The 27,461-nt window shown below is 49.3% G+C and overlaps 2 protein-coding genes across 3 annotated transcripts in view; one reads left to right on the forward strand and one right to left on the reverse strand.

Moving 5' to 3' along the window:
* Positions 1–27,461, reverse strand: part of LOC135914887 (uncharacterized) — a 71,538-nt gene that overhangs the window by 16,462 nt on the left and 27,615 nt on the right. Inside the window, exons 1-6 of one of the 2 annotated variants that reach the window (XM_065447815.2) lie at positions 14,498–14,630; positions 10,472–10,521; positions 9,261–9,392; positions 6,551–6,697; positions 5,207–5,300; positions 3,944–4,181 (exon numbers count right to left, since the gene is read on the reverse strand). In XM_065447815.2, coding sequence (XP_065303887.1) covers positions 3,944–4,181; positions 5,207–5,300; positions 6,551–6,697; positions 9,261–9,392; positions 10,472–10,496 — 636 coding nt within the window. In that variant the 5' untranslated portion in view covers positions 10,497–10,521; positions 14,498–14,630. Of the gene's footprint in view, positions 1–3,943; positions 4,182–5,206; positions 5,301–6,550; positions 6,698–9,260; positions 9,393–10,471; positions 10,522–14,497; positions 14,631–27,461 lie in introns of those variants that run through there. The other variant, XM_070533846.1, reaches the window with a different exon arrangement.
* LOC135914885 (uncharacterized) overlaps positions 22,210–27,461 on the forward strand; it is a 55,687-nt gene continuing 50,435 nt past the window's right edge. Inside the window, exons 1-2 of the mRNA XM_065447805.2 lie at positions 22,210–22,958; positions 24,196–24,494. The gene's annotated coding sequence lies outside the window, so the exon portion shown is untranslated. The remainder of the gene's footprint in view (positions 22,959–24,195; positions 24,495–27,461) is intronic.

Raw genomic sequence — 27,461 nt, forward strand, 5'->3', positions numbered from 1 at the left:
GCCACCGGTTGGGTGGCGTTCTCCGAAGACGCGTCAGGCGTTTCCGCTGCATTCTTTGACGCCGCCACGGCGTCCTGTGCCGGAGGTAGAGGCGTCTGTCCAGGGGACGCGCGAGCCTTGGGTGGCGCGTCCAACTGATGCGCCCTAGGAGCAGCCGACGTGGTCTCCTGCACCTCTGATCCGCTAGCTTCTTTCGATGCCTCCTCCGCGTCAGCCTCATCCATGAGAAGTGCTGACGTCTCATCGCTGCTCACTGGCCCGGCGACGCTGGCGTACGTCCGTGCGCAGTGGCCCTCGTCGTGTCCAAAGCGACGGCACGAACCACACCGTGGAATTTGACAGTCACGCCGAATATGACCCGTGCCACGGCAGCGAAGGCACAGGGGTGGCCGGCCCGGTACGACAACAAGCGCCAGCTCTCCAGCAACGTTCACCTGGTGCGCCAAGTCGTCGAGCTTCACGCCAGCGTTCAACTTCAAGGTCACCATCCTCGTAGTTGACCCCTTATCAGACACGCCGTGAGCGCGCCACAGCTCTCTTGAGATGTCCGTCACCTTCCCAAATGGCGAGAAGGCAAGACGCGCGTCTTCGTCTGGTACGCTGTGAAGGAGCCAGTGCAGCTTCATTCGAACATCCCGGTTTGCAGGGTCGATCACGAGACATCTCGCATTTTTCACTTTCAACTCGCCGATGTTGACAATCTTCTTCGCGGCGTCGGCATCCTTGAATGTAACCGCCCACACATGACTCATGCGGTACGCGCCTAAGGCGATAACTTCCGGCAGGAGCGAAAGTGGAGCGAGCGCGTCACGAAAATCTTCCACCCGGTATGGGCGGGCACTGATGTCCCCGTGCAGGAAAACGGTGTTTAAGACAAGACGACCTGTAGGCAAAGTAGGCAGTACGACCTGGTATTCGTTGTCCGATGCAATAGCCCTGGTTCCGCGACCAGGCATGGCCGCTGTAGCCGCTCCGACGGAGCCCGTCATCGCACGTCCGTCACGCTCGGTGACCGGAAGTAGACCCACTGAGCCACGAGTACGATGCTTCAAAGCGGTACAAAAGCGCCTCTAGTGAATGCGGTGTTGCCTTAGAAACGAGCTGTTTCTAAGGCGTGCGTCTCTTGCTCAGGCGCACATTTCGTTGCCGCGCCGAACGCTGCTTTGCTCGACGCTCACCGCGTCCAATGCGGGGCGCGTAGTCGCTGCCCTGTAGCCCATTGTCTTACACCCCTTGGCGGGTCGACGGGAACGCTGTCGCGTTCCACTCTTGAAGGCGAAGCAGTAATGCATGAGTTGTTTCTTCGTCTAGCCGAACCAAATATAGCCAAGCAACAGCAGTTCACCAGGCTAAACAGTGGTTCAACAACTAAAATAAAGGCTAGTATGCTTCGCATCCTGGGCTTAACCTTACCTAAGCCACAGCCATTTTTGTTTCGTGCACTCCTTTGGACTGCGCCCCGGCCAATCGTGTTTTGTTTCGTGCACTCATTTGACTTTCTTATGCAACCGTGTTAATACCATGGATTAGGGCGTTTACAGCTACACTGGTATTCTACCTCAACAGAGTGGATTGGCCCCTAATTTTTGTTCTCCTAAACTCGGAACACGCTTTTGGCATTCCATTATTCGGTGGTCTTACCTTCATGGTATTGTATTTCAGAAAAACGTGAAACACAATGGACATATATCTCATCAACAAGAACACATCTCCCATAGAGGTTGATGACAGGACACGCAATACACCCCACCTGGGACCTTAAGGCCTGCTTCTGAACCTACCGAGGTTTGCCTTAGCGTCACAGGCTCGGCATCTGCAACTGTAACCACTGCCACCGCACACGTACAAATTGTCGGTGAGGATCTAGTGCCCAAGGTTAAAGTACAAGAGTGACGACATTATCAACCAGCTTGGGAGCATGTGTACAAATGGCTTCTGTAGGACGCGTCAGTGGCCAAGTTATTTTGTGAGACCTGTCGCGCTGTTCGTGAGATGAACATTTTTCTTCGAAATGCTCCCATGGATAAGAACTCTCGGTAGACGTTGGTGCACAAGGGGTTTTCCAACTAGAAAAAAGCTCTTCTAAGATGTATAAGTCATGAGGCCTCTATCTACACCATGCAGCCATGAACTGAACCACAGCTGTGAAAAGGGGGCTAAATGCAGCAACTTCTTGTGTAATTGGGAAGGGAAAAGGAAAGGAAGACGCAAGGCAATTGATAATAGCTACATTATCTTCATTGTAGTTCTTAGTATGCCCGGAGACGGCAGTACGTGGTCATGATGGTGCAGAAATTAATCTAAGACATCTTCTGGAACTTCGGGCCAATGCCATTTGAAAACTGCGATCATGACTTTCTTGAACCAAGTAGGGGTGGCTTCACCACGACATCTTAAACGAAATGGCGGAAATTTTGGTTCATGGTGTTTTCCGGTCACTCACATATGAGGTTAGTCAAGCAGGACACTATGCCGTGACCATGGATGAGACAGCGGACACATCTGTGTAGGAGCAAGTGTCGATCTGCTTTCCTATTCCCCAAGAGAACTTGGAGACACACGAGCTATATTGTGGATATTATAACACTGCGGGCACCAGAGCGGCAAGTCGTTTTGCCCTTGTAAAGAACGTCTTCTGCCGTTTTAATCCTAGCATTGGACGTATATTATTAAATTCTACAGGCAAGCTTCTGAGCCTTAAAGGCTCAACGTTCATCCTATTGTGCTCATATATATAGCAAGGCAGTGCAATACACCCTTGAAAACGGTTCAGGATGTTCTAGAGATGCTTCCGGGCAATAATTGTGAGCAGCCTGCGAGATCCCTCAACCGCCATGACTGAGCTTGTCAAAAATGCTTTGACTTTCCCAGTCACGTCACGCGCAGCTGAAAGATCGTTATCATGCATTCGTCGCGTCAAAACCTACCTGAGGTCAACAATGGGAAAAGCGCGATTAAATCACATAGCAGTTCTCCATGGCATCAAAGAGTTCGCCCGCAAAATAAATCTGATTGACATTACGGATGAGTTTACTCAGAAATGAACTGCGCATAGAAACACATCCTCGATTGGGCGTTAGCGTTTGTATAAAACAACTGTGAACAAGTCACACTATAATGCGCCAGCTTTATTTAAACTGTCGCCGCCCGAGACCTTAGTTTATCCCCTCCCATAAAATTTGCATTTTGTCACTTCGTTATTACAACCTCTTCCATTTAGGTGTTCTCGTCTTTTTGTTCTGTATCCAGTTTGTTCGTTCCTTTACATTTTTGATAGGAGAAGAGTTTACGATCTGCCTTTAATTTTGATATTGGTAGCTTATTATGAAAATTTCTGTACTGCCCTGTGTTTCTCAGACACGAACAGTTTAAAATCTCTTTTTAATTTTCAAATTCTCAGCATATTTTGGAAATGCTTGTGTTGTCCATAGTGGTTCCTACAAACGAAGAGTTTGTAATGAGTTTGTAATGTTTAATTGTCATCTTATTGAGGAAATGTTCATGTTGCCCAGTGTTTTCTCTTACTTTAAGTAAGGGCGTTACGAATTTCTTCAGAGAGTTTACCTGTTCTTTTAGTTTCTTTTATTCATTTACTTCTTTGGTATCTCAAGAACTATGCTGTCATATTTTAGAATATTCGCTCGACTTTAGAAACAAATAAAACCCATATTTACAGATATTGCCTCTACACCTTTGTATATATCTTGTCATGGAGCATGTGCGGGCAAGGGGGAACGAACAAAAACAGCAGGTACGAATTGCCCCCTCCCCCCTTTCAGCAGATTGGAAACTCGGTGCCTGTGGACGCTGAGCTACCGAAGCGAGCTTGTTCTGTCTTCTGCTAGCGTCGTCCTGTTTGCGCTAAGGTTTTTTTTCGCGTACACATCAACTAGGCGCTCAATTCATTCTGCCCAAGCTTTCAAGGGCGCATGCGCCTACGCACCTGCCAGGATTCGCGCCCTTCCTGATGCTGCGCGGTGAGTGGGGTGCCGGTGACTCCCGTGCTGAGTCGGAACGTGTCGACGGCGCCGCCAACCAACTCGGCCGTCAGGGCGCTCACGAAGAAAGGGCTGGTCGTAGGGTCGTCACCGCAGAAGCTCGCCTGACCGGGCACCACGAGGGTGGTGGCCGACGCCGCCGCGTGTGTGGGTCTCCAGATGGGCCACTGCGAGTGCCGACCCCTGCGCGGCGAACATTTCGAGGCACCAGTGGTCCCTGTGAATGCTTTAGCGTTACTGAATAACCACTGTGAAGGGAAACATGAAATCGCTGCTGTTTCACAGCGAACCTTTCACACGAGCCTTCCTGCACTCGACAGGCCGTGTGTGCCGCTGCCGCTGTTTTGCAGCATAGCTCAGACGGCTCTGACTCGGGTCAACGCTTGTATAAAGCTCAACCTCGTTATGACGAAGTCGGTTCTGACACCTGTTATATCCTGTATTCGTTATAAGCATATATTCGCTACTGATCGATATCATTGAGAAACATTTTATATATACTTCGTTATATCCGATCACTTATTATATGAACGTCTGTTAAATCAAGGCTTCAAGGTGTACAGTCAGTTTATATGTAGTCCTGTCTGTACTAACCCAGAATATGGGCAGGCTGCCGGCTTTGCTTGTTTATGGAATTACACAGCGAAACCAGAAGCGGTGCGTAACTACCCGCAGGGCAACAAGTACGCGCCCTCACACACGTAATTCCGATAATGACGCGTAGCTCTCTATGCCTTCTTTGGCCTTGTAAAATGGGCAAATCGCACAGACAATACAATTGTACATACTATTAGGCAATCCGTGGTTGCGTGGGTCACGTGGTGGGGGCCTCCACTTCCTGACGGGCCGGCACGTAATTGCTATGCCGCAATATGCTGTGCAGAAGGTGAACAGCTGTGCAGCATTTAATGAACCGCTTCACCTCCAACATAGTCGCTGTACCTGCTGTCTTCTTTTTCTTCCACTCTTTTTTCTGTCAAAACACCAATAACTTGGGGGGGGGGGGGCTTAAAAGGCAGATTATTAGCAGAGAAAAATTCGTCTGAATTTCTCTTCAAATCTTCCATCCTTATTATCTACCGGTAGTTTACTTAAAAACTATTATCACACAATTTTTATATACCCGATTTTTCACCATTCGCTTCATTCTCAAAAAGATTTCCCAAGTTCTGGTCGCAAATTATCAACCAAGAAAAACTATTTCCTACCGACATCCCACGACGCACAAGTAGAGAACAAGCATGAGGATGAGGAGGATGCTTGAGGCCAAGGTCATGAAAGCGAACCAGGATGTCACGTATTCTGAAAGCCAACAAAACTTGACTGACGATCTTTCATAGATACGCTGAGTTAAAATCCACAGACCAATCTTATTTCCCATGCTAGTGTAACGCTGCCCTGGAACCATTTTTTGCATGTGACTCTAGTATCGCTAAATTCGCGTCTGAATAAACGTCTATTAAGCAACGTGCTGCAATAATGGCTATGAAAATCAGAATGGGACGCTGATTTTCATAGCATAGGATGTGATGTTGAAGATGAACTTGTTAGGCACTCTAAAAGAACTACGGGTAGCCTTCGCAAGTCGCTGAAGCGTTATTCAGTGCTCTTTGAGACTGATCGTACTGTCAACAAAATGTTTTACATTTATATCATGTTTGACACAACGTGAACCAACCATTAGAAGTTCTGCACTTTAGTCGATCAAGTGAACTGCGTTCGTAGTATAATTTATTTAACAAACTTTTTTTAACAAAGAAAGCTATTCAGGCTTATTATATATATATATATATATATATATATATATAGATATATATAGGCCTGAATAGCTTTCGAATTACCTGAGTTTGTTAATTAACAAACATTTGAAATGTTCGCTTTAAAGCATCTGTCTGACTGTAAAAGTTGTAGAGGCATACTCAGAAATACCCAAGGAAGTTGCTTGATGATGCTACCTTTTACGTGACTCTTTTTTACAGACCCTGAAGAAGTCCCTTGAAATATTTCAAAAATGGCGTCAAAGAGTGCCTGCGCGCCTGGATTGCAGTTCGCTGTCAAGAGCGGTTCCAAAGAAGAAAGGACACATGCCCATTGTAAAATGAAGCAAACGGCCCAGACGTTCAGGCAGCCATGTCAGCACTGTCATTATGAATATGTAAATGCACTGTGGTGCATACGATAAGTGACAGGCTGGCGCTGATAACAGAAGGAAACACACATCGACTTGATTCATTTCAACTCCGGTAGACAATGCTGCAAGCCCCACACGCAATTGTGCCTTGATGTCATTTTTGAAGCTTTGCGGATTTCGCTCAGACGCCCAATAAAAAACTATGCGACAGAGAACGGCACGTAAAACTTTCATTTTCTGCTTCTGAAAGTCCTGTGCAAATTCAATAATCAAACTCACGCCGTAGAAAACTATCAACATAATCGAACTGAGCTAATGAGCTAATTCCACTTCGAAAGTTCACGTAGTAACTCAAGTCCATTACGAACTGGCGGTTCATGAATGTTTGATACTTAGTGAAATTTTGTTAACGGTCTCTAACCAGTTTGCCTGATGGCGCTGCATTCCAGCTCGCCGGAGGGCTGGTAACCGTCAGGGCAGCGACACCGCCCTGCGACACAAGCTGCCGTGCTCGAGCAATCCGTGCTTGAGGTGCAGTTCTTTCCCAGTGCCATAGGGAGGAAAGGCCCTGTAGAGTAGGAAAAGATGGTTTTAAGGAAGTTACTGCGCGACCACTACATATTGTAACGCTGCCCGGTGGAGCCGAAGGGGAGGAGATTGAAGAACTGCGCGCGGTGTAGAAAATGCCTGATTGCCTGCGATCGATTCTCAATACTGCTTAGCACTGCTTGATATACTGCAATTCTATTTCATCGTGCACTTATTTGCGTTTCATTTCTGTCAGGCTCTCTCAATCCAACGTGAGGAAATTGCTGCTTGCATGTTACATAGCGCGACTTCAAGTCACACGAATGTCGCTGATGAGCAACCTCCCCAAAAATTCAATACCTTACTAAGTGCGGCGTTCTGGAACGCTAGAGAAAGTTCCACTTGTGATGTCTTTATTTCAAAAGCACCTGAAGTACTTCCTTTTTTCGTTGGCGCAAAGCCTTCCGCTACTATGTCAGTGGTTCATGCCACCAAATAGTTGGAAAAATGTGTGCCGTCACTCGTGTTTCACTAAAAAAGAGGAGTACACTTAATAAAGAAAATAGGATTTCAGCGTGTGCCGACGCATGGCCGTATACCTGCAAGAAATAGCATCGCCTACGCATGGCCTCCATCGTAGAGCAGATGGAATGGGCCGTAATACAGCCTCACGATGAACCTTGCACACCTCACACGACTTGAAAGCTTGCCCTAGCCCGGGGAGAACTCATTCGGTACACTGTGATGGCGCACGTCTACAGAGCAAACAACCGTCTAACAATATTCGCCGCGCCAATGAAATGGCTTCAGTTCACCACAACTCGCTCCGAAGCGACCGGTGTTCAGCCCTGAGCGACCAAAGACCTATCGCGACCTGCATCGTATCTTGCATCGTATCTTGCATCGTGATTTTTTATTCTTTTATATGGTCGGACAACTTGGCTAACGTTAGCAGGAACAGGCGTCTGAAAGTCTACTCAGACTGCAGAAGCAAGAAATCCAAAAAGCGATCGCCGTACAACCTGCAGGGCAGATCACGGCTACGGTTACTCTGGTTCTTGTTCACGATATGTGCAACAACATCGAAACGCTTGTGGAAGTTGCGACGTTTATCTGCTGTTTGGAGGACACCTCAGCTTAAGTATGCCTTACGCTATGTCGTACGTCATAAGTTGCTATTCGTAACCCTGGGTTGCCTGGGGCGACTTCTTGATTATTACTTCAACATAACAGGTTGTCGCTTCGGTGACCAATGCGTCACACGCCTTCAGTATAGGGGTCGACGACTGATCTCTCGATGTACAGAAGAGCCGTCAGAGGACCGTAAGAACCAACATCTGAGACAGTAGCAAACTCGACGGAGGCCAGCCTAGGAAGCAGCATGGTCGCACAGCAAGCTGTCTCCACTGAAAACGCACTTCAAAGCCAGTGCTCGGGACACGTGCACTGGGGGGTATGTACTTGAACGGTAATTACAGCGAATAAAGTTCAGCCATTTCATTGTACTCGACGCCTGTCTATCTGGCATATATATATGTATATGAAATTGGAGGATGCTTAAGCTTCGCCTGCAAGAGTGGAACGCGATAGCGTTATCGCACCCCGTTCACACCGCCCACTCATTCACCAAAGACGCGGTGAGCGCCGAGCAACGCAGCCTTCCGCGCGGCAACAAAACGTGCGCCTGAGCAAGCTCGGTGTCCCGGAGGGAGAAACAATCTACGCGAGCCAAACGTCGTGATTGGCACGGACTGCCGGGCCGCGACGCGCCATGACGGCGGACGCGATCATGTGGCTGACGCCTCGATGGGATCGTCCTCTATCTCGCTCGGGAGAACCGCGCAGACGAACGACTGCTCGCCAGCTGCATGGCACACATCGCAGGGGACGCTTTCCCACCAGGCGCGCTACGGCGCAGCCATCACGTCAAAGCCATCCCGCATCAGACGCTGCACCTAGGAATCGCGCTGTGAGCGGAAAGAGGAGCCGCGTCGCCTAAACACGAGGGTTCGAGTGATGCACGCTGGAATTTGGAAGGGGAGAGCGCGAGAAAACTTATTAAACGCAAGGGTATTGGGGCATCCTCGCACCGGTCTCCGCACGGCCCCAATGCGCTCAAACGAGACGAAGGGGAGAAGCGGCTGAGTGGCACGCCACCTGTCGGGCAGCGCCGTACATTGCGAGGAGGGAGTCTTCTGTGTTTGCCGCAAGATGGCTCTGCGTGTGCGCCAAGCGCAGAAGAAATGTACAAGGAACGTACTTTGCTCCTCGTTTAACTGCGCCTTCTGTAATTTACGTTCTCATAACTACCGATATACACCGTGGTATAACTTTCTACGGCACGTTTTTAAGGCAACACCGCATTCACTTGAGGCGCTTTTCTACCGCTTTGAACCGTCGAACTCATGACTGAGTGGTAGCGTCTCTGTCTCACACTGCGGAGATCCTGGTTGGATTCCCACCCAGCCCATCTTGCAAGTTGTTTTTATTTATGAATTGCATTCCGCCATTTTTCGCTCATGGCCAACTTGGCCGACGCCGACGACACCGGCTTTTCTGCGACACGAGTTCCTCAACGCTATCGCGTTAAAAAATGGACTCACGGGTAGAGTTGCACCGTGTCCCTTCGGCGAGTGGATCGAAGGACGGGCAGAGGCACACGTGCTTGGCGCACGTCGCGTTCTCCCCGAGGGCCTCGCACTGCTCCGTTGTGTTGCACGCGACGAACGCCATAACTGCGGGCAATTAGAGAGTCAGGGTTGCGCTCCAATATACAGGCTCGCAAGTAAGTTTGTCTTGTCTCTGGGTCGTCCATCGTATCTGTTTGAAATACAGGCGCAGCTTTTACCGTTTTAAAACTGTTTCTATGTCTCGAAACGTAGTCTTACAGAAATGATGAGGAGGGCGCTACTAGTATTCTACAGCGAACTGTGCTATTTTATGAACTGTAGAATGTCAAGTCTATCGTGCTTTAGATTATTGCCCTTACCAATAAAATATCTTGGCGAAACTGCTGCCAGATGGCGCTTGCACATGTTTAAAAATATTGAAGGGGAGGAGGGAGGAGCTGGTCTGATACTGACAGTGGACACAGCCGAACGTCCACCGTGTTGAGAAAAATAATTGACGCCTCTTTTTTTTCTTTATTTCTTGCTCAGTGTGAAGGCTTGTCAAATATGAGGTTTAGTGCAGCATGATGGCTGTTCGTTCGTATGAGTGGTCAGATCTGTTTATTTCTCTTCGCTCAAGTGCTCCACGCATGCGTTGGAACGCGTATTTATGCATGCTTATCCAGCAAAAAAACGATAGTTTTACAGCGCTCGTGTTTGTTGAATGTGTTACGTCCTTGTGCCGAAGTGCGCTGCCAAATTCCGTCATGCTGCAGGCGGAGGGTGGTAGGCCCATCTGTTGCAGAAGTTGCCAAGGCTAGACCTCAGGTGAAACTGTGAGTACGCTTGCGTTGTACCGTTGCAATCCTGTAACTTGATTTCTCCTTAACGTAGCAGTGGCGAAACCAATATTTGGTGCGTTCTATTTTACGTCTCTCCAGCGCATCTCCGCAACGTGTAAAATACGTAGCTGCGGGATTTATAATTTCGGATTTGTTGATACACGCCATTTGACATCCATCAATTTACTCAACGAGCCATTTAACAACCTACCATTTGAACATGTATCTGCTTCTCGACACTGCCAGGTGTTTCCTTCCTTCTCCGTTGTACCGTACAATGCATCACACATGCGTTTCCAATAGCGTAAGCCATACTCTGGTCATTAGCAGCAAATTGTCAAGTATGGCCAGCTTTAGACTTACGTGTTCGCGCCGAAGGTGCGGTCATGGTATGTGCGGGAGTTCTTGTGATTCTGCATAAGAGAACATCAACCCATTATTCATCTATATGGCGGGCACTGTTCTGAAACCAGTCAAGTCGCGACAACTCCGTTATGCGGACCGTTTGTCCCATTTCCAACCACGTATTTTTAAAGCGATGCTAAAGACAAAATTAAGCTGAGCAGTACTAGCAGACTACATTTCCACAGTAAAAAAAAAATAAAACATTCCTGAGCCAGGCAGTACAAAAAGAAAGAACAGAACACGGGCGATGAAGCCACCATCAATAAATTTTCTGCACCCGCTCACCTCGAAGTCACAAATTTCGGCGGTCTATGTTCCTGCCTAGTTATTTTTTTATCTCTAAATACGAAACACAATAATATTCTCAAAGTCTTAAAGACGAAGCTTGCACATTTCCAGAACTTCTACTGAGCCACCTCGGCTCAGCTATGAGACAGCATTTGGAAACTTTAGTCGTCGCACTTACGCGCCGGTGCTGGATTTCGGGCGCTAAATGTTCCAAAACAGAACGTTGGTCTTGCTCTTCTAGTGATCAACGTATAAGCGAAAATAATATATTTTTAAAAGGACACTTTGTAGTTTAACTTGAATTAGTGTTTCTGTTTAGCACATGTCAATGGCTTGAGTTTAGTGCGATTTCGCCCAAGAGTGAGCGAGTGCAGATCATTGGGGCCATACGAGACATATCCAGAATTGCGCTAAATATGGGACAAGCTGCCCGTTCCGTCTAAGTAAAACAGTTACCAGAACATAGTTTGTTCTCGCCATGTTCACGCCCATTGAAAAAAATATGTGAATCCCACGCGCTGTGGGAATCGATGTAAGCCAGGCTTTCTGTGTTTGCTACGATTGACGATAATTAGCGGTAATGTTGACGGCGAATGTTTAGGTTGTTCAATGTTTAGTCCAGCACGAGAGGGGTAAGTTCACGTTCAACGTTACCTTTGCATGCACCACTGCTGTTTGCCTGCGTAGTACACAGAACACACGGGGGGAAGTGCTTACTTGAGGTGTTGTGCACCACACTTCATAACCTCTGAGAGGGTAGAGCATACTCACTGCCTCACGTGGCACATCGCATCGTCGCAGAAGTATTAAACTTTACTTCCATTATGGGGCTGCACTTGGCAAAACCACAATTGGATTAGGATGCGCGCCGTAGGGGCCGACTCCGGGTTAATTTTGACATCGTGGTGTTTTTTAAGGTGTGCCAAATCTAAGTGCACAAGCGTTTTAACGCACAAGCTTCGGTGGCCAGCTAGTGAAATCGGCGAATATATGTTTGAAGCTGCGAAGGAAGTGAAGGAGCAAGTCATCTGGAGGTGAAGAGAATCGCATGCAGGGGAAAGTACGAAGGAGCACGCTTAGCGCGCGGCAAAGTAACACCACCTAGAGGAAAGTGTAAGCAATGTTGAACGCGCATGAGGATGAGGCGAAGCGTCACGGAGGAGAAAGCTAGGCGGAGGCGCGCTGGGTTGGCCTCCTTTGATAGTTGCTATGCAGGTGGCGGGTTCGTCGTGTGATCAAATTGCCGAACGCCAAGCGAGAAGGACGGAGCAGCAACGCAAGCGCCGGCAGGCTGACCGCGAGTCAACCGATCCCAAAGCCTTCGCCAAGTGCCGGGCACAAGCTTGACAAGTTCGGCAAGAAGCGCAGGCTTCTCGTGCCCAAGAGACTTCCGAGGAACGTGCTAGGCGGCTTGGAACAGTATGGGTCAACGTGCTAGGCGGCTTGGAACAGTATGGGTCTGTCAGGCAAGGCGGCGTAGCGTAGAAAGTGTTCACTATAGCGTAAATCCCGTTTGGAAGCCCGGCACATGCAGTGTCGTGCGCGAATCCCGGAAGCGCAGCACCGAACTGAATGTATCGATTGCGATATAGCAAATTAGTACACAACTACACAAAGTAAGGATACTAGTTATGGCGGCTGTATAAACTTCAAACATTCGTTAACTAACTAAATTAACAAACAAGGTAACCCACCGTGGTAGCTCAGTGGCTATGATGTTGGGCTGCTGAGCACGAGGTCGCGCGATCGAATCCCGGCCACGGCGGCCGCATTTCAATGGGGACGCACGTGTACTTAGATTTAAGTGCACGTTAAAGAACCCCAGGTGGTCGAAATTTCCGAAGTCCCCCACTACGGCGTGCTTCATAATCAGATCGTGGTTTTGGCACATAAATCACCATAGTTTTAACAAACACGGGGTCAGCACGCACGGGCAAACATCAACCCATCACACTCGACGACCGCGGACAATCGCTGTCAAAACATTGATACGAGGAAGCGCCGCAGTAGCTGCGATCGAAGTGACATTTGTGCTGTCGATTGCTTCAACGCAAACTCGGCGGTGAGAACGCAGCACCCACGCAGCTATGAGCCGTCGGCGCCATTGCTCCACCTACACTTTGCAAATTGCTTTCAAAATAATGCGCGCGGCCGCAAAATACGCACTTTCTGGCGGAGTACGACGCCGCCCTCCCCCTCTCACCCTCCGGAACCATGCACGTGACGGAAAACAGCGCGCTGCCTCTCCACTTTCTTCTTTTGCGCACCCGAGATTGAACCGCAATTGCCGGCTCACCATCGCACGCTTTAACTCGCACATAGAACATACGACGCGCCGCGACAATCTTATCGCCACTGGATTTTATACGGAACCTCACGGCGACGGCGACGGCAGAAATGCGCCTGGAGTGAACGCGTAACCCGCGTTCACTAAGTGAAACGTCAATGTAATTTTTTTTATTTCACCGCGTCGAATAGAGGCTACAGCGGTCGCAATCCAACCCAAAACCTCGAGCAATGCCACAGTCGCAAGGCTACTGCCGCGGACGCAGAAGTGTTGATTCAACGCGTGACCGCTTCCGTAGTGTCGCCTAGACCCTACGGTGCGCTCTAATGAGGACCTGCATCTGCACACCCTGCGTTAGTTGCCCGCTTGAGAAATTTGCACTGTGTTCATTTTTTTCAGAAATAGCAGGAACGTATTGTAGCCTCCCATCAGCTTAAGTTTGTCCCGTTTGCGCGCACAACTTCTGTCGTGTCCTCACGTCGCTTTTTCCCTATTGCCCCACCCCCTTCTTTGTATGAGAACTGCTAGCGAAGAGCGGCAAGGTTGTTATTCACTCGTTTCCCGATTTCGTCGGTTCTACCGATTATCTGCCTCCTCTCTACCATCCTACCTAGATTTCCTGTAGACTTGCACTTTAGTAAAAAGGTAAACACTGCCATTTCTGCAACGCTCTTGCGAGGGTTCACGGATAATTACAACTGTCGAGGTGTTAATGTAGCGACGTCCAGTGAACCCCAGAGGGAATTGTACACATTCATAGCGATGCGAACGTACAAACGAAATTCTCGCGTCGCCTTTCTTCTCTGCCGCGCTTCTGTAATGTATACACACACTCTGAATCACCCCCGACGCCGTGCATGTGCCAAACAGCAATAGCAGCAGCAGCAGCAGCGGAGATGTCGAAGGACGGGGCAAAGAAACGTTCGCTTTAAAACGTGAGTGCTGCCTTTGGTGAAGGATGTTTTGTAACAGTACTCCACGCAACAGTTCAGTAAGTCAGACAGCTTCACGGCACAGCTTTTGTCAGTGCGTCAACAATTCTGACACGTCTGTTTCAGTTCAGCTTAGAATATTTTAGGAATGAAACAAAAGTACTTTCTTCGTACTCTCTCTTCATTCATTCTCAGTTCGTTTGGCAGACAAAAGTAGAGAAATAATAAAAGCGGCTGGGAATCAAAGTCTCGGTGCATGTAGGAAAACAGCAGGTCAAGAGTCGATTGCGAACCCTTGACACCCCTTATAGTAAATGCTGTATCTTTTGTCCGTTAACATACTGTATTAGGCACCTCAAATTGAGAATTGGGAATGATTTCGTTCGTCCTCACTTTATAAATGCCTTCGGTCGTCATTAGGCTTATAAGCATTACGTAAATAGGCATAGAAAAAAAATTATGGAAAAAGACACTAACCTTTCGCCTTGCCGAAAAAGGGGATCTTCTTCTTTTGACCCTCTCGCGCTGCTCTCACGCGAACGTACAGATGATGAAGGGACTCACTTCTGTGTAACCCCGCTCTAGAAAAGCAAATCCTGGCTGTCCGGCGTGCCCGCGACCGGGCCGGTGGGTTAGACCTGCCGGTCCCGACGTGGAACTAGCCGGGCGCGCGACCAGTTCGCGTCCTTGCAGGACCTGCAATAAAAGTTTCTTCACTCACTCACTCAGATACCTCGTGATGATGAGTGAGTGAGTGAGTGAGTGAGTGAATAAACTTTATTGTAGGTCCGGCGAGGACGCGAACTCGTCGCGCACCCGGCTAGTCCCACGTCGGGACCGGCAGGTCTAGCCCACCGGCCCAGTCGCGGGCACGCCGGACGGCCAGGATTTGCTTTTCCAGAGCGGGGCTACGCAAAAGCGAGTCCCACTCCTCCTTGATGAACTTGGGGTATGTCGACCCGCACTCCCAGAGCATGTGAGGCAGAGTGGACGTCTGGCCGCAGGACGGGCAGGCGTCGTCGCTATACACGTCGGGGTAAGCCTCGTGGAGAGCGGACAGACACGGATATGTGCTGGTCTGTAGGAGCCTAAGCGAAACGGCTTGCGCCCTATTGAACTTGGGGTGAGGGGGTGGAAAGACCCTTCTGGACATGTAGAAATATTTAATAATCTCGTTGTGAGTAGCGGGAGCGTCCCTGTGACCGTAGAAAGGAGGGGCGTCAGTGCTCCTTATAGAGGAAGCGCGGTCGGTGAGGTCACGCGCAGCCTCGTGGGCAGACTCATTGAGGTTCGGGGGAGCACCGTCGACCGATCCTACGTGAGCGGGAAACCAGTGAATTGAATGGTTTGTGAGAGCATGTGGACTCGAGCCGCTAAGAAGACGAACAGCTTCCTTGGCGACGCAACCCTTTTGAAAAGCCCTAACTGCCGTTTTGGAATCACTATAGATTTCGGACCCACGATCGTCTAGCAGGGCGAGGGCGATGGCGACTTGCTCGGCGACTCCGGGGTCTGGAGTGCGAATCGAGGCGCTATTGGAAATGTTTCCGCTCGAGTCGACCACAACGACGGCAAAGGTCTTCCCGTCACTGTACTCCGCAGCGTCGACGAAGCTTGCGCTAATGTCGTGTCGCTTGATCTGTTTGAGGATGGCTGCTGCTCTGGCCTTGCGTCTGCCCTCGTTGTGGACGGGATGGACGTTTCGGGGCACAGGGGCCAGTACGAACTTGACTCGAATGCACCTAGGGATCGGGGTACTGTCCATCGAGAATTCCGCAGGGTGGTCACCCAGCTCTTCGAGGATACGTTTACCTGCCGCTGTGGTGGCCAGGCGACTGAGTTGCGTGCGTTCTTGGGCTTCGGCAATCTCCTCGGCGGTGTTATGTACCCCCAGCTTCAAGAGATCCTCGGTATGGGTCCTGATGGGTATCCCGAGAGCCCTCTTGACTACTTTGCGGATGAGAACGTTGAGCTTGTCTCGCTCCGCTCTGAGCCAGTTGTGCATAGAAATCGTGTACGTGAGGTGGCAGAGTACGAAGGCATTGATCAGCCTGAGAAGATTGTTTTCCTTCATGCCTCGATGCCGGTTTGCGATTCTGCGAACTAGACGGAAAGCGTTGTCCGTCTTTGCGATAATCTTGCGGAGAGCAGTTCCGTTTCCGCCGTTGAATTCGACAAACATGCCCAGGACCCGAATAACGTCGACCCTGGGTATCACCCCCCCGTCACAAGTGCGAAGTCTGATGCTGCTTTCAGAGACTGGTTTCCAATCTTTGGGTCTGCCTCCTTTCTCTTTTCTGTAAAGTAGCAGCTCCGACTTGGCGGGGGAGCATCGAAGTCCGGTTGGGCGGAGATACTCCTCGATCACGTCAATCGCTTCCTGCATGGCTTCTTCGACTCTGCCCTCGCAGCCGCGGGAGCACCATATGGTGATGTCATCGGCGTAAATGGTGTGCTTGACGTCCTCGACGCACGCCAACCTCTCGGAAAGACCAATCATACAGATGTTAAACAATGTTGGGGAGATGACGGCACCCTGAGGAGTGCCCCTCGTGATGATGACATGATCTTTGTTGGAGTGCCACTCGCTGTCACTGTGTAAATATTGTAAATAAACCCTCTTTCACATCTTCTCGTCACACACACATATATATATATATATATATATATATATATATATATATATATATATATATATATATTGTGACCCAGCAGTAATCGCGGCTTTTATTCCGCGTCAAAAGATTAGGCGAACCGACCACGCCCACAGCACGGAGCACACCCGAGAGCCAGCCCCACAAGCGATGATGAAGAAGAACCCCATATGATGATGATCGTGTACAGATGACAAAGAATAGCTTATAAATTCCCACACTAATGTCCCCTCGCGCGAGAGCGGCCATCCTGGCCGCAATTCAAAGGGGTGGTGAACGTCTCGTGAAAGGCTTCATACGGGAAATGTGGACAATCTCAGCGGCGTGGCAGCGGCGGTCATTTGGAACAATAACTGGTTCCACGCGATAGTTCACTGGAGAAGTCTGCTCCAAGACTTTGTAGGGGCCGATGAACCGAAGCTGAAACTTGTCACACAAGCCAGGAGTACGAACTGGTGTACGGAGTAGCACTTCCTCGCCAGGGCGGAAGCACACGACGCGATGAGAGGCGTCGTAATGCTGCTTGCGGTCCTGTTGCCGTGCTTCGGTGTTGATGCGAGCGAGCTGGCGACAACGCAGAATACGGAACACATATTCTTCGAAGGAGGAAGGACATTGATGGACAGTCGGCGCGAAGAAAGAGACGTCAAGACAGGATGAGGGCGAACGACCATAGACAAGGTAGAATGGCGAGTAACCGGTCGTGCGTTGAACGGCGGTATTATGTGCAAAGGTCACGAATGGTAAAATTGCGTCCCAGTTTTTGTGATCCGGGTCAATGTACATGGCTAATATGTCTGACAGCGTGCGATGAAATCGCTCTGTGAGGCCGTTGCTTTGCGGATGGTAACTGGAGGTAGTCTTGTGGGTGGTTCCGGAGGCTCTGAGTACTTCGTCTAGAAGTTGCGAGAGGAATGCTTTTCCACGGTCGCTCAGGAGGACGCGAGGAGCACCGTGACGCAGTATTAGGGATTGAAGTATGAATGCAGCAACTTCAGAGGCTGAGGCAGAACTCACACAAGTTGTTTCGGCGTAGCGTGTCAAGTGATCAACGGCTGTCACAATCCATCGTTTACCGGTGAGAGTCACAGGAAGTGGGCCATATAGGTCAACTCCAACAGCCTCAAATGGTTGCGACGGACAAGGAACCGGTTGCAGTTGTCCGCTTGGAGCTGATGTAGGGAGCTTTCGACGCTGACATAGAGCGCAGGAAGCGACATACCTCGCTACACTGGCGGACAATCCAGGCCAGTAGAAGCGCCCTTTGATGCGGTCATAGGTTTTCTGGAAACCAAGGTGACCAGCAGTCATGTCGTCATGAGAAGCCCGCAGGACATGAGCACATAGAGAGCGTGGCAGAACAGGAACCCAGCGTTGACCGTCAGGGTGATAGACATGACGGTATAGGACGCGGTTGTCAATGTTAAATTGCGTCAGCTGCCGACGAAGGCGGGCGTTAGGCGGGCGCGAAGCTCCTTGAAGGTGGCCGATGATGCGCCGACAGTAAGAGTCGGCAAGTTGATGAAATTGGAAGGATTTGTTGTCGTGTGTAGGCATCTCGTCGACAGTGGCCAACAAGAAATCATCTGAGGAGGGATCGAGCGAAAGCTTGTCACGGATGGTAATTGGAGCTCCATTGCATGGTGTCGTAGGAAGCGGACAGCGAGAAAGCGCGTCTGCATCTTGGTGTTTTTTCCCGCACTTGTAGGTAATGGTAAAGTCGTATTCTTGCAAACGAAGAATCCACCGACCAAGTCGTCCAGACAAGTTCTTCAGCGTCGATAGCCAGCATAATGCATGATGGTCTGTAACGATCGTAAAGTGGCGGCCGTGAAGATAAGGTCGAAACTTCTGCACAGACCAAATGATAGCTAGACATTCCTGCTCCGTGATGGTGTAATTCTTTTCGGCGTTTGTCAGAACGCGACTTGCGTATGCGACGACCCTCTCACCTAAAGTGTCGTCTCGCTGTAGGAGAATGCCACCAATTCCGTGACCACTAGCATCCGTATGCAGGAGGGTAGGAGCAGCTTCATCAAAATGGCGTAGTACTGGTTCAGATGTGAGAGCGCGCTTCAGATGGGTGAACGCAGATTCACATTCGGGAGACCACACAAAGGAAACATTAGAACCCAGTAATTTGTGCAGAGGTGACGCTATTGAGGCGAAGCCCCGTATGAATCGCCGAAAATAGGAAGCGAGGCCTAAGAAACTACGCAAATCTTTGGTCTTTTCGGGACGAGGAAAGTGCTGAACTGCGGAAACCTTGTCAGGATCAGGACGAATGCCATCTTTGCTCACAATGTGACCTAGAACTTTGATCGTCTTGCTCGCAAAATAGCATTTCTTGGTGTTTAGCTGAAGTCCAGCGTTGGCAAGGCACGTGAGAACTTCATCCAGACGTTGCAGGTGCTGAGAGAAGGTTGACGAGAAAACAACAATATCGTCGAGATAGCACAGGCAAGTCTTCCACTTTAGGCCACGAAGAACGGTGTCAATCATGCGCTCGAACGTTGCGGGCGCATTGCAAAGGCCGAATGGCATGACATTAAACTCGTAGAGCCCATCTGGTGTTAAAAACGCTGTTTTCTCTTTATCGTCCTCATGCATAGGTATCTGCCAGTAGCCGGAACGCAGATCGATGCTGGAGAAGTACTCCGCACCCTGCAGGGAATCCAAGGCATCGTCTATTCGCGGCATAGGGTATACATCATTGCGTGTGATCTTGTTAAGTGCTCGGTAGTCGACACAAAATCGAACAGAGCCGTCTTTTTTGCGAACCACAACAACGGGGGAAGACCAAGGGTTAGCAGAGGGGCGTATTATGTTTCGTTGGAGCATGTCGGTGACGTTCTCGTCAATGACTTTCCTCTCGGCTAGCGATACGCGATATGGTCTACGGCGCACCATGGATGTACCATCTGTCTCTATCCGATGTGTCGTAATCGAAGTCTTTCCCAACGAAGATGAATGCGCGTCAAAGAAAGCTTCATGTTTTTGGAGCAAAGCAAGCAATTGTTGTGACTGCGAAGGTGTGAGGTCGGAACTGATGGCAGCTGCAAGAGCTGAAGGAGATGCGGCCCGTCCGGTACAAGGACCTTCAGAGGAAGCTGGTTTAAAGGAAATAACAGATATAGACTCTGATGCAGTGGCGCAAGCCAATGTAGTGCCTTTAGGGATGAGAATCTTTTCGGATGTCGGGTTTGTAGCGTAGAGAAGTGCAGAGCCACGATCAAACCTAACGAGCCCTGATGCAAAGGCTATCCCTCTTGCAAGACAGCGTGCAGATGGTAAGACGAGCACGTCGCCGCAGTCAATCACATCAGACGTGATAGTAACGATGCTTTGATGGTGAGGAGGTAACGCGGTATATTCTGCAGCAAGGAAGTGAAGGGGTGTGTCATCTGCCTGAAGTGAATAGGTCGTGTCGGTCATGTGGAGAACGCGTTGTCTACAGCAGATGGAGGCGGAGGCCGTAGAAAGAAAATCCCATCCCAATATGAGCTGCTGGGCACACGAACTTAGCACTGCAAATTGTACGTGATGTAGAAGTCCATCGATGGAAATACGAGCTGTGCACATGGCGATAGGTCGAATGGAGGCCCCTTGAGCAGCGAGTAGCGTAGGTCCATCATAGGGGGTCGTAACTTTCCGAAGTCGCGAACACAAATCACGGTGAATGACTGAAACACTAGCACCAGTGTCTATTAAAGCTTCTACTTGTACACCTTCTACTACAACCAATATCACATTGTACGGACGCCATGGAGGAATTTCTGTCCTGTCGTTCGATGCAGCTTTTCCTCCAAAAGCTGCATAATTCAGTTTTCCGGACAACGCTCGGCGAATTGAGAAGCAGGTCTCAGTGGGGACGTAGAGCGGCGAAGGGGTGACGGCGAGCGGCGTCTCGCAGGACGGTAAGCCGTCTCGGATGCTGCCGTAGGCGATGGAGAGCGTCCGCGCGGTGGACCATAAGGACGGCGTTGGTCATGGAAGCTCCCTAGACGTTGGAAAGTAGCTCCGGGCGAAAAGTCATCTCGTGCGTATACGTCATATCCGCGACGCTCGTCTTGCTGGCGCTTACGGCAAAAACGCGCTATGTGGCCACGATAGCCGCAGTAGTAGCAGATGGGACGAGGAGGATGCCACTGCGGATAGCTGGTTTGGGTAGGTGCGCTGGTAGTCATGGAAGCGATGTGAGCCGGTGTTGGTTTCGGAGGCATCAGTGGGACGATGACTGGAGTAGCTGCGGCTACTTGTGCGTACGTCGATGGGGCCCTAGGTGTTAGAGGGTCCGTGTACGCTGCACCAGCCATGGATGCCAATTCCTCCTTGATGACATCTCGCAGATTGGTATCGGAGGCATGAGAAGGCATAGGTCCTGCTGGTAAGCCAAGATACTGGAGCTCTTCGCTAATTATTGCGCGTATCATTGCTCGTAACGTAAGGTCGTCGGCGCTAGTGTTTGCAGTGGTGTCCGGCTGCAACCGTACTGATTCGAGTTCGTCAAGGCGCTGGCAAGTAGCGACGATATCAGCGACGGTAGCGGGGTTCTGGATGGCTAAAGCATTGAAAGCAATAGCTCCGATGCCTTTGAGGATGTGGCGAACCCTGTCTGATTCGGTCATGGCCGTGTTCACGCGTCGACATAGAGCAAGCACATCCTCGATGTACGACGTATAAGATTCACCGGGTTGTTGCTAGCGAGTGTCGAGCGTCTTTTTTGCGAGGGCAGAACGAACAGCCGGTGTGCCGAAGATTTGGCGGAGCTGCTGTTTGAAAGCGCCCCAGTTCGTGAAATCAACCTCATGGTTGAAAAACCAAGTCTTCGCTACGCCTGTCAGATAAAAGGCGACGTGACGTAGCTTGGACGCATCGTCCCAACGGTTAGCCGAACTCACTCGGTCATAGTCGTCCAGCCAATCCTCGACGTCTTCACCGCGAAGTCCAGCAAACAGATGGGGATCACGCTGGTGCCCACTGACAACCCAATACGGAGAGGCTGGGGTAGTCGAGGTCGAGATGGTGGAAGTAGAAGTGCCTGTTGGCTCGTCCTGCGACATGTTGGCGGACGGCTGGCACAATCGGCGACCCGATCGAAGCTCCAGGAGGTTGAGCGGGGAGTCAGAGGACGGGGGACCGAAGAGCACACTCCACCACTTGTGACGCAGCAGTAGTCGCGGCTTTTATTCCGCGTCAAAAGATTAGGCGAACCGACCACGCCCACAGCACGGAGCACACCCGAGAGCCAGCCCCACAAGCGATGATGAAGAAGAACCCCATATGATGATGATCGTGTGCAAATGACAAAGAATAGCTTATAAATTCCCACAGTATATATATATATATATATATATATATATATATATATATATATATATATATATATATATATATCCTACTTTTGCTTTGTCGCTTCTACATTTGCCCTTTGTTTCTTTTAAATCAAGCACCCACTTTTCGGCCATCCCTGCGTTGTGGCTACGAGCAACTGTTTGCGCTCATTGTCATCATCAAGAAGAAACAACCACGAGCAGCCGTGCGGACGCCATTTTTCTGCTGTCTACTTCGGAGCACGGAAATATCGCCATGTTTGGGAAAATGGGGCGTCAGCCTCCTCCACGAAATCCGTCAAATGCTGCAGCGGCCACTCGAGCCACTGCTCAGGCATCTGGCAGCCCCGCTGCAAGGATATCGTGCAGTCCCACTGCACCGGGCAGTCCTGGAACTACGATGCCCGGCAGAACGTCTCCAGCTGCTGTCGGAAGCCCCGAGAGAATGACAGCCAGAACACCAACCGCACAGAGGTTACACGGAGCAGGTACGCCCAGCAGAGGAGGAGCAAGGAATACCGGCAGTCCCGGAACTAGAACTTCCGTTAGGCTGGCTACCGCAACCGACAACCCCAGAGTAAGGACACCCAGCCAACGAGCTACACCGAATATTCCCGGCTCCAGAACTCCACCCGCCGCAACGGGCAGTCCCGGAACTAAAACACCAGCATCTGCAGCTGAAAGTTCCAAAGCCAGAACCCCAGCTTCTTCAACGGGCAGTCCAGGGTCTAGATGTCCGAGCCGAGCGGCGTTGAGGGTCAGCCCACGAGCGCGGTCACCAGGCAGAGCGGACATTCCAGTCAAGACCAAAACTAAGACACCCTCCCAACCGCCTGTGTCGGATAGCCCCGGTCAGCTCGTTAGCAAGGCAGTGAAGCCTCCTGGAACTGCGGGACGACCTGCAAGCTCCAACAGAGATGCAGCCATTGCGGCTATCATCTTAGCGTCCGGGTGAGCTTAAGACCGACTTCGAAGCAATACGTGAAAAACAAATCATCGATGTTTAATCCGTTGCTCTAATTCCAGTGAAGAAAACGTCAAGCTATCAGGGAGCCTGTCACGGCAGCTACCTGGGTCGCAGAAAGCTTAATCTACAGAATTATCTTTGATCCGAGATATTTCATTCGGGAGAATTAAGCACACTTTGGTTAACATAGGCAAAATGGAGAGGGAGATTATTGAGACGAAGGTGACCAGGTCGACAATCGATTATATAATGCAATGTCTGTATAAAAAAATGGTTTCAGAGGCCTCAATAAACATCGTTTTTAAAGAAAGAATGCTGACGTAAAGGACATGTTTCGGCACGCAAGCTGCTTTCTTAAACAATAATCTGTAAAGTAACGGCACAACGTCGCCGCGGCATGAAAAACTAATAGTACATGTTGTGACTTGCGCAAAGCTTGAATCGAAATCACAATAGAAGGGTATGTGAGTTTTATGGCACTGTCATGCACGGCCGAAGCGCTCCAAAAACGCAAAAAGTGTTGTCGATCGTAGAGCAGATTGTGAAGACTAGTTGTGTAGCATTTGTTACTCGCGAATTCTGGGAGGGGCGGAGTAGACGATCACAAAGATTATTGCTAACCGACCTGTCTTATAGACAGGGCGTCAAGGGACTTCGCTGTCATGGATTGGCGTTGTTTGGATAATTAACGTGGGTCACTACCTGGACCAGGTTACCTACAAAAGGGGTGACCCGACCGTGGCTCTTGACCCTGTGGTTACCAGCGTGTTGTGATATATTCTACGCTCAATTTGGTAGCTCGTCCGGACTGAAGCACGGAACATCTAGCGCATCGGTTCAGTAGCGTTTTCGATATGCCATTTTTCAGACGTGTATGTTTCAGCAAACTAAATACGAAGCGCAACAGGTTTTACTTAAATAACATTTCGTTGTTTCCTTTGTAGAAATGTACTCTCCGTGGCCTGAAATAAAGATTAACAAGCTGTTCCGGCTTTTCATGATGTGCAATTGTGTTTGGTCATTAGAGGATTAACACGCAACTTTCTGATAACACGGTGGTATGGAAAGCTAAACTCAGTTTGATGTTCAGGTGTTGAAATGCGTGTACAAAACCATATTGCCATGTGTATATACCCGAGTCGTGTCGTGTCTGTAAGATGTGAACCAACACAATAGGACTCGAAATGAACTTTCGAAATATTCGCGCTCGCTTGTACACAGAGCCAGCACAGCATTCATATCTGACGGTAGTTCACCTCCGAGAGCCAGCTCGCCGCCCGTGAGGTTCCAGGAAGCCAAAGCACCGAATGTGAGATTGGGACCTCCAAAGGTGTCGGCAACGAGCACCAACGCCACCGAGACCGCGGCCGCATTTGAAGCCAGCGAAGGAAGGGACACGGCTGGCACCACATTGGGTGTGACCACGGGTGCGACCACGGGCGCGACCACCGCGGCCACAACGCTCGAACCCGCGACGTTCGCCGACACCAGCGCCAGGATGCCACCCTATTCGTCGCCTCGTAAGGCCATAACACCTATTCACCCTTTCTGAGGTTGTTCCAATAGCGAAACTTTCTAATCGAATCGAATATGAATATACGAGAAAAATTAGCTCCAAATATTGAATATACTATATCGATGACTTTTTGTTTTATTTATGAACAAAGTGAGCCATAAACTTGCATGGACTCTGTCTGCTCAATCAGTTTGGCGGTTTTTCTCTAAGGACGAAGCATTTACAGCGGTAACAAGGTTTAGCATTGTGCTTGAATTTTTCGGACGGTGTTCTAACAATACATCGGTTAGACATGTTGGCGCGTCGCAGCAGGCAAGGCGAGTGCTGGTGGGTAGAATTAAGGAATAGCGGGCCGGCAGCTGCCAAGCGTCTGAGCGAAGACCTGATGAGGAACTTCGCCAATCCCGTTGCAGAAGTCACACCTCAATTAGGCAGAAGATGAGCGGAAAACTAAAGCAGTTAGTGAGAGCGCAGTAAAATTTTAGATAACGTTTTAGATTTAGATTTTAGATTATTTAGATAATATTTTAGATAAATATATATTTCTCTGTATTTCTACAGAGCTAATTAAAACGCTACTAAAAATCTTTATGTTACACTTCCGCTTGTTTACTTGTTCTTGGCTGTGTTCTTTCTGCGCTTCTTTACTGCGCGAGTCTATTTGGTCTAGTTCCTTCTTTGTCAAGCAAAGGAGAGATGTATTTGACAGGCGCACCGGCGAAATATACCTTATTTCATTTCTCTTGTGCGAGTGTACCCGTTTTTATGGCGAACAGTGGCATTATTCCCATTTACACTAGCAATGGTGCCCCCCCCCCCCACCCCATCATTTGCACAGAAATGTTGCCTTGGGTTGGCCCCCCACCCCCCGAAAAAAGATCCTGGGTACGTGCCTGCTCAAAGTGCATCGTTGTTGCCATGAAATCCAGCCCGAGTTTGACATGTTCGCGCCGAAATGTCTTTTCCAGCGTGAAAAAGACAATCCAGACGAAATCCAGGATGATTTCCGGCGCCGTGGGTTCTCTTCGTCGGCGGTACATGGCAGCACGAAAAAATTCGGGTGAGGGAGGGGGATGGGGGGCTGAAGCCCCATAAGCCCCCCCCCCCTCCTCTGGTTACGCCCCTGGTATAGTAGTAACCTATGAAGAGGATGTAGTTTACAAATTTCATTTTAATCGATAATTTTAATAATGGATAAGCACTTATTATTAACCGAACCCGCCGTGGTTGCTCAGTGGCTATGGTGTTGGGCGGCTGAGCACGAGGTCGCGGGATCGAATCCCTGCCACGGCGGCCGCATTTCGATGGGGCCGAAATGCGAAAACACCCGTGTGCTTAGAATTAGGTGCACGTTAAAGAACCCCAGGTGGTCGAAATTTCCGGAGCCCTCCACTACGGCGTGCCTCATAATCAGAAAGTGGTTTTGGCACGTAAAACCCCATAATTTTTTTTTATTATTACCGATCAAACAGACAATTAATAAATATGTTTTTTCTTAATCAATCAGTTCCATAGATGGCATAGGAGATCAAAAATAGAAGAGAAGGCTGACTCAAAACACTATCGAAGTGAAGGCTCTACTCTTGGCGGCATAGCCAGGGCGACACCCGCCGCGGTAGCTTGGCGTCTATGGTGTTGCGCTGCTAAGCAAGAGGTCGCGGCATCGAATCCCGGCTGCTGAGGCCACATTTCGATGGGAGCGCAATGCGAGAACACCGATGCCCCGTGCAATGGGGGCACGTTAAGTATCCCTTAGCGGTCAAAATTAATCTCGAGTCGTACACTACGACTTGCCTCCTTGTTTCGGTGTGTAAAAGGCCACAATTCATTTCATTTCAATTTAATAGTAAAGGAGGTGATGATGATGTGGGTAATGTGGACATATCATAGCCGAGACCATAATTCAAGATCGATTATTAAGACGCAGGCCCACCCGCTGAAAACGGCGACAAGGCGATGTGTGAAGACTCGGTCTCGTCCGCACGAAGTGACGTTTGCGTCCACGCGCAACCGCAGGCCAGATCAGACCCACAAGAAAGAACAAAAAAAAATGTCATGCTTGTGTTTTATAGATAACGACTCAAAAAATCATACTTGTTGCTTTATTAAGGTCTTGGGAAACGGCATATATGCTGTTGTCCGTATTCACGGTAAGGATTTGTTCGGGTCTAATTGATATTAATAAGGACTATTTTGTATCCTTTCGAGAAGCCGTGGCGTTGAAAAGTTTATTTTCTTTTTTCTAGTGACATTTCATATTCGCAATCTCTTTTTTTTACTTGTATATTCATTTTTCTATCTCCGAATAGGTTATACGACGCTACGTTTATCTTCCTCACGAGATTAATTGCACCACCGGCTCACAGCGCATGCGCAAGTTATTTATTGGCTGCAAGCATATTCCAAGAAAAAAAAAACTCTTTTTTCGCCATAAGTGGCAGAATAAAGCAATAAGGCTTTAGCAGGTACACCAGATTGGGCAATTAATATCCCAGTCGGGCTACCTCTCGTCCGAGTTGGCATAAAAAATTTCCTTTTGGCTATGGGGTTATTTTGGGGTTGCGTGTCTTCAAAAAAACTTTTAGAAATTTCATTTAGCACCTTCTTTGTGGCGGATTCAGTGGCTACAGCGCAGGTCTGCTCAAATCCCGGCCTTCTGCTTTCTGCAGATATCCGTGGAAGGAACTAATATGCAGACTTTCTTCGCAGAAAAAATAACTTAATATGCTTGGAATCGCGTCCCAAAAGAAATACAGATTATTGGCCCCTTTCGGGCCACTAAAAATTTTTCAATTTGACTGATCAACAAAGAGAAAGTAGAAGGATATTCGAAATTATAACGTTAGAAAAACAGACGAAGCAGTAAAAAAATGGATGCAATATAAAAACAGTGAGAAGGAAATTTCGCATACAAGTCAAGACGTATGCAGTGAGAGATAGCAGGGTAATATCATAATAAGTTTCCATGATA

The sequence above is a fragment of the Dermacentor albipictus genome, chromosome 2 (assembly GCF_038994185.2).
Source record: "Dermacentor albipictus isolate Rhodes 1998 colony chromosome 2, USDA_Dalb.pri_finalv2, whole genome shotgun sequence".
Lineage (NCBI taxonomy): Eukaryota > Metazoa > Arthropoda > Arachnida > Ixodida > Ixodidae > Dermacentor > Dermacentor albipictus.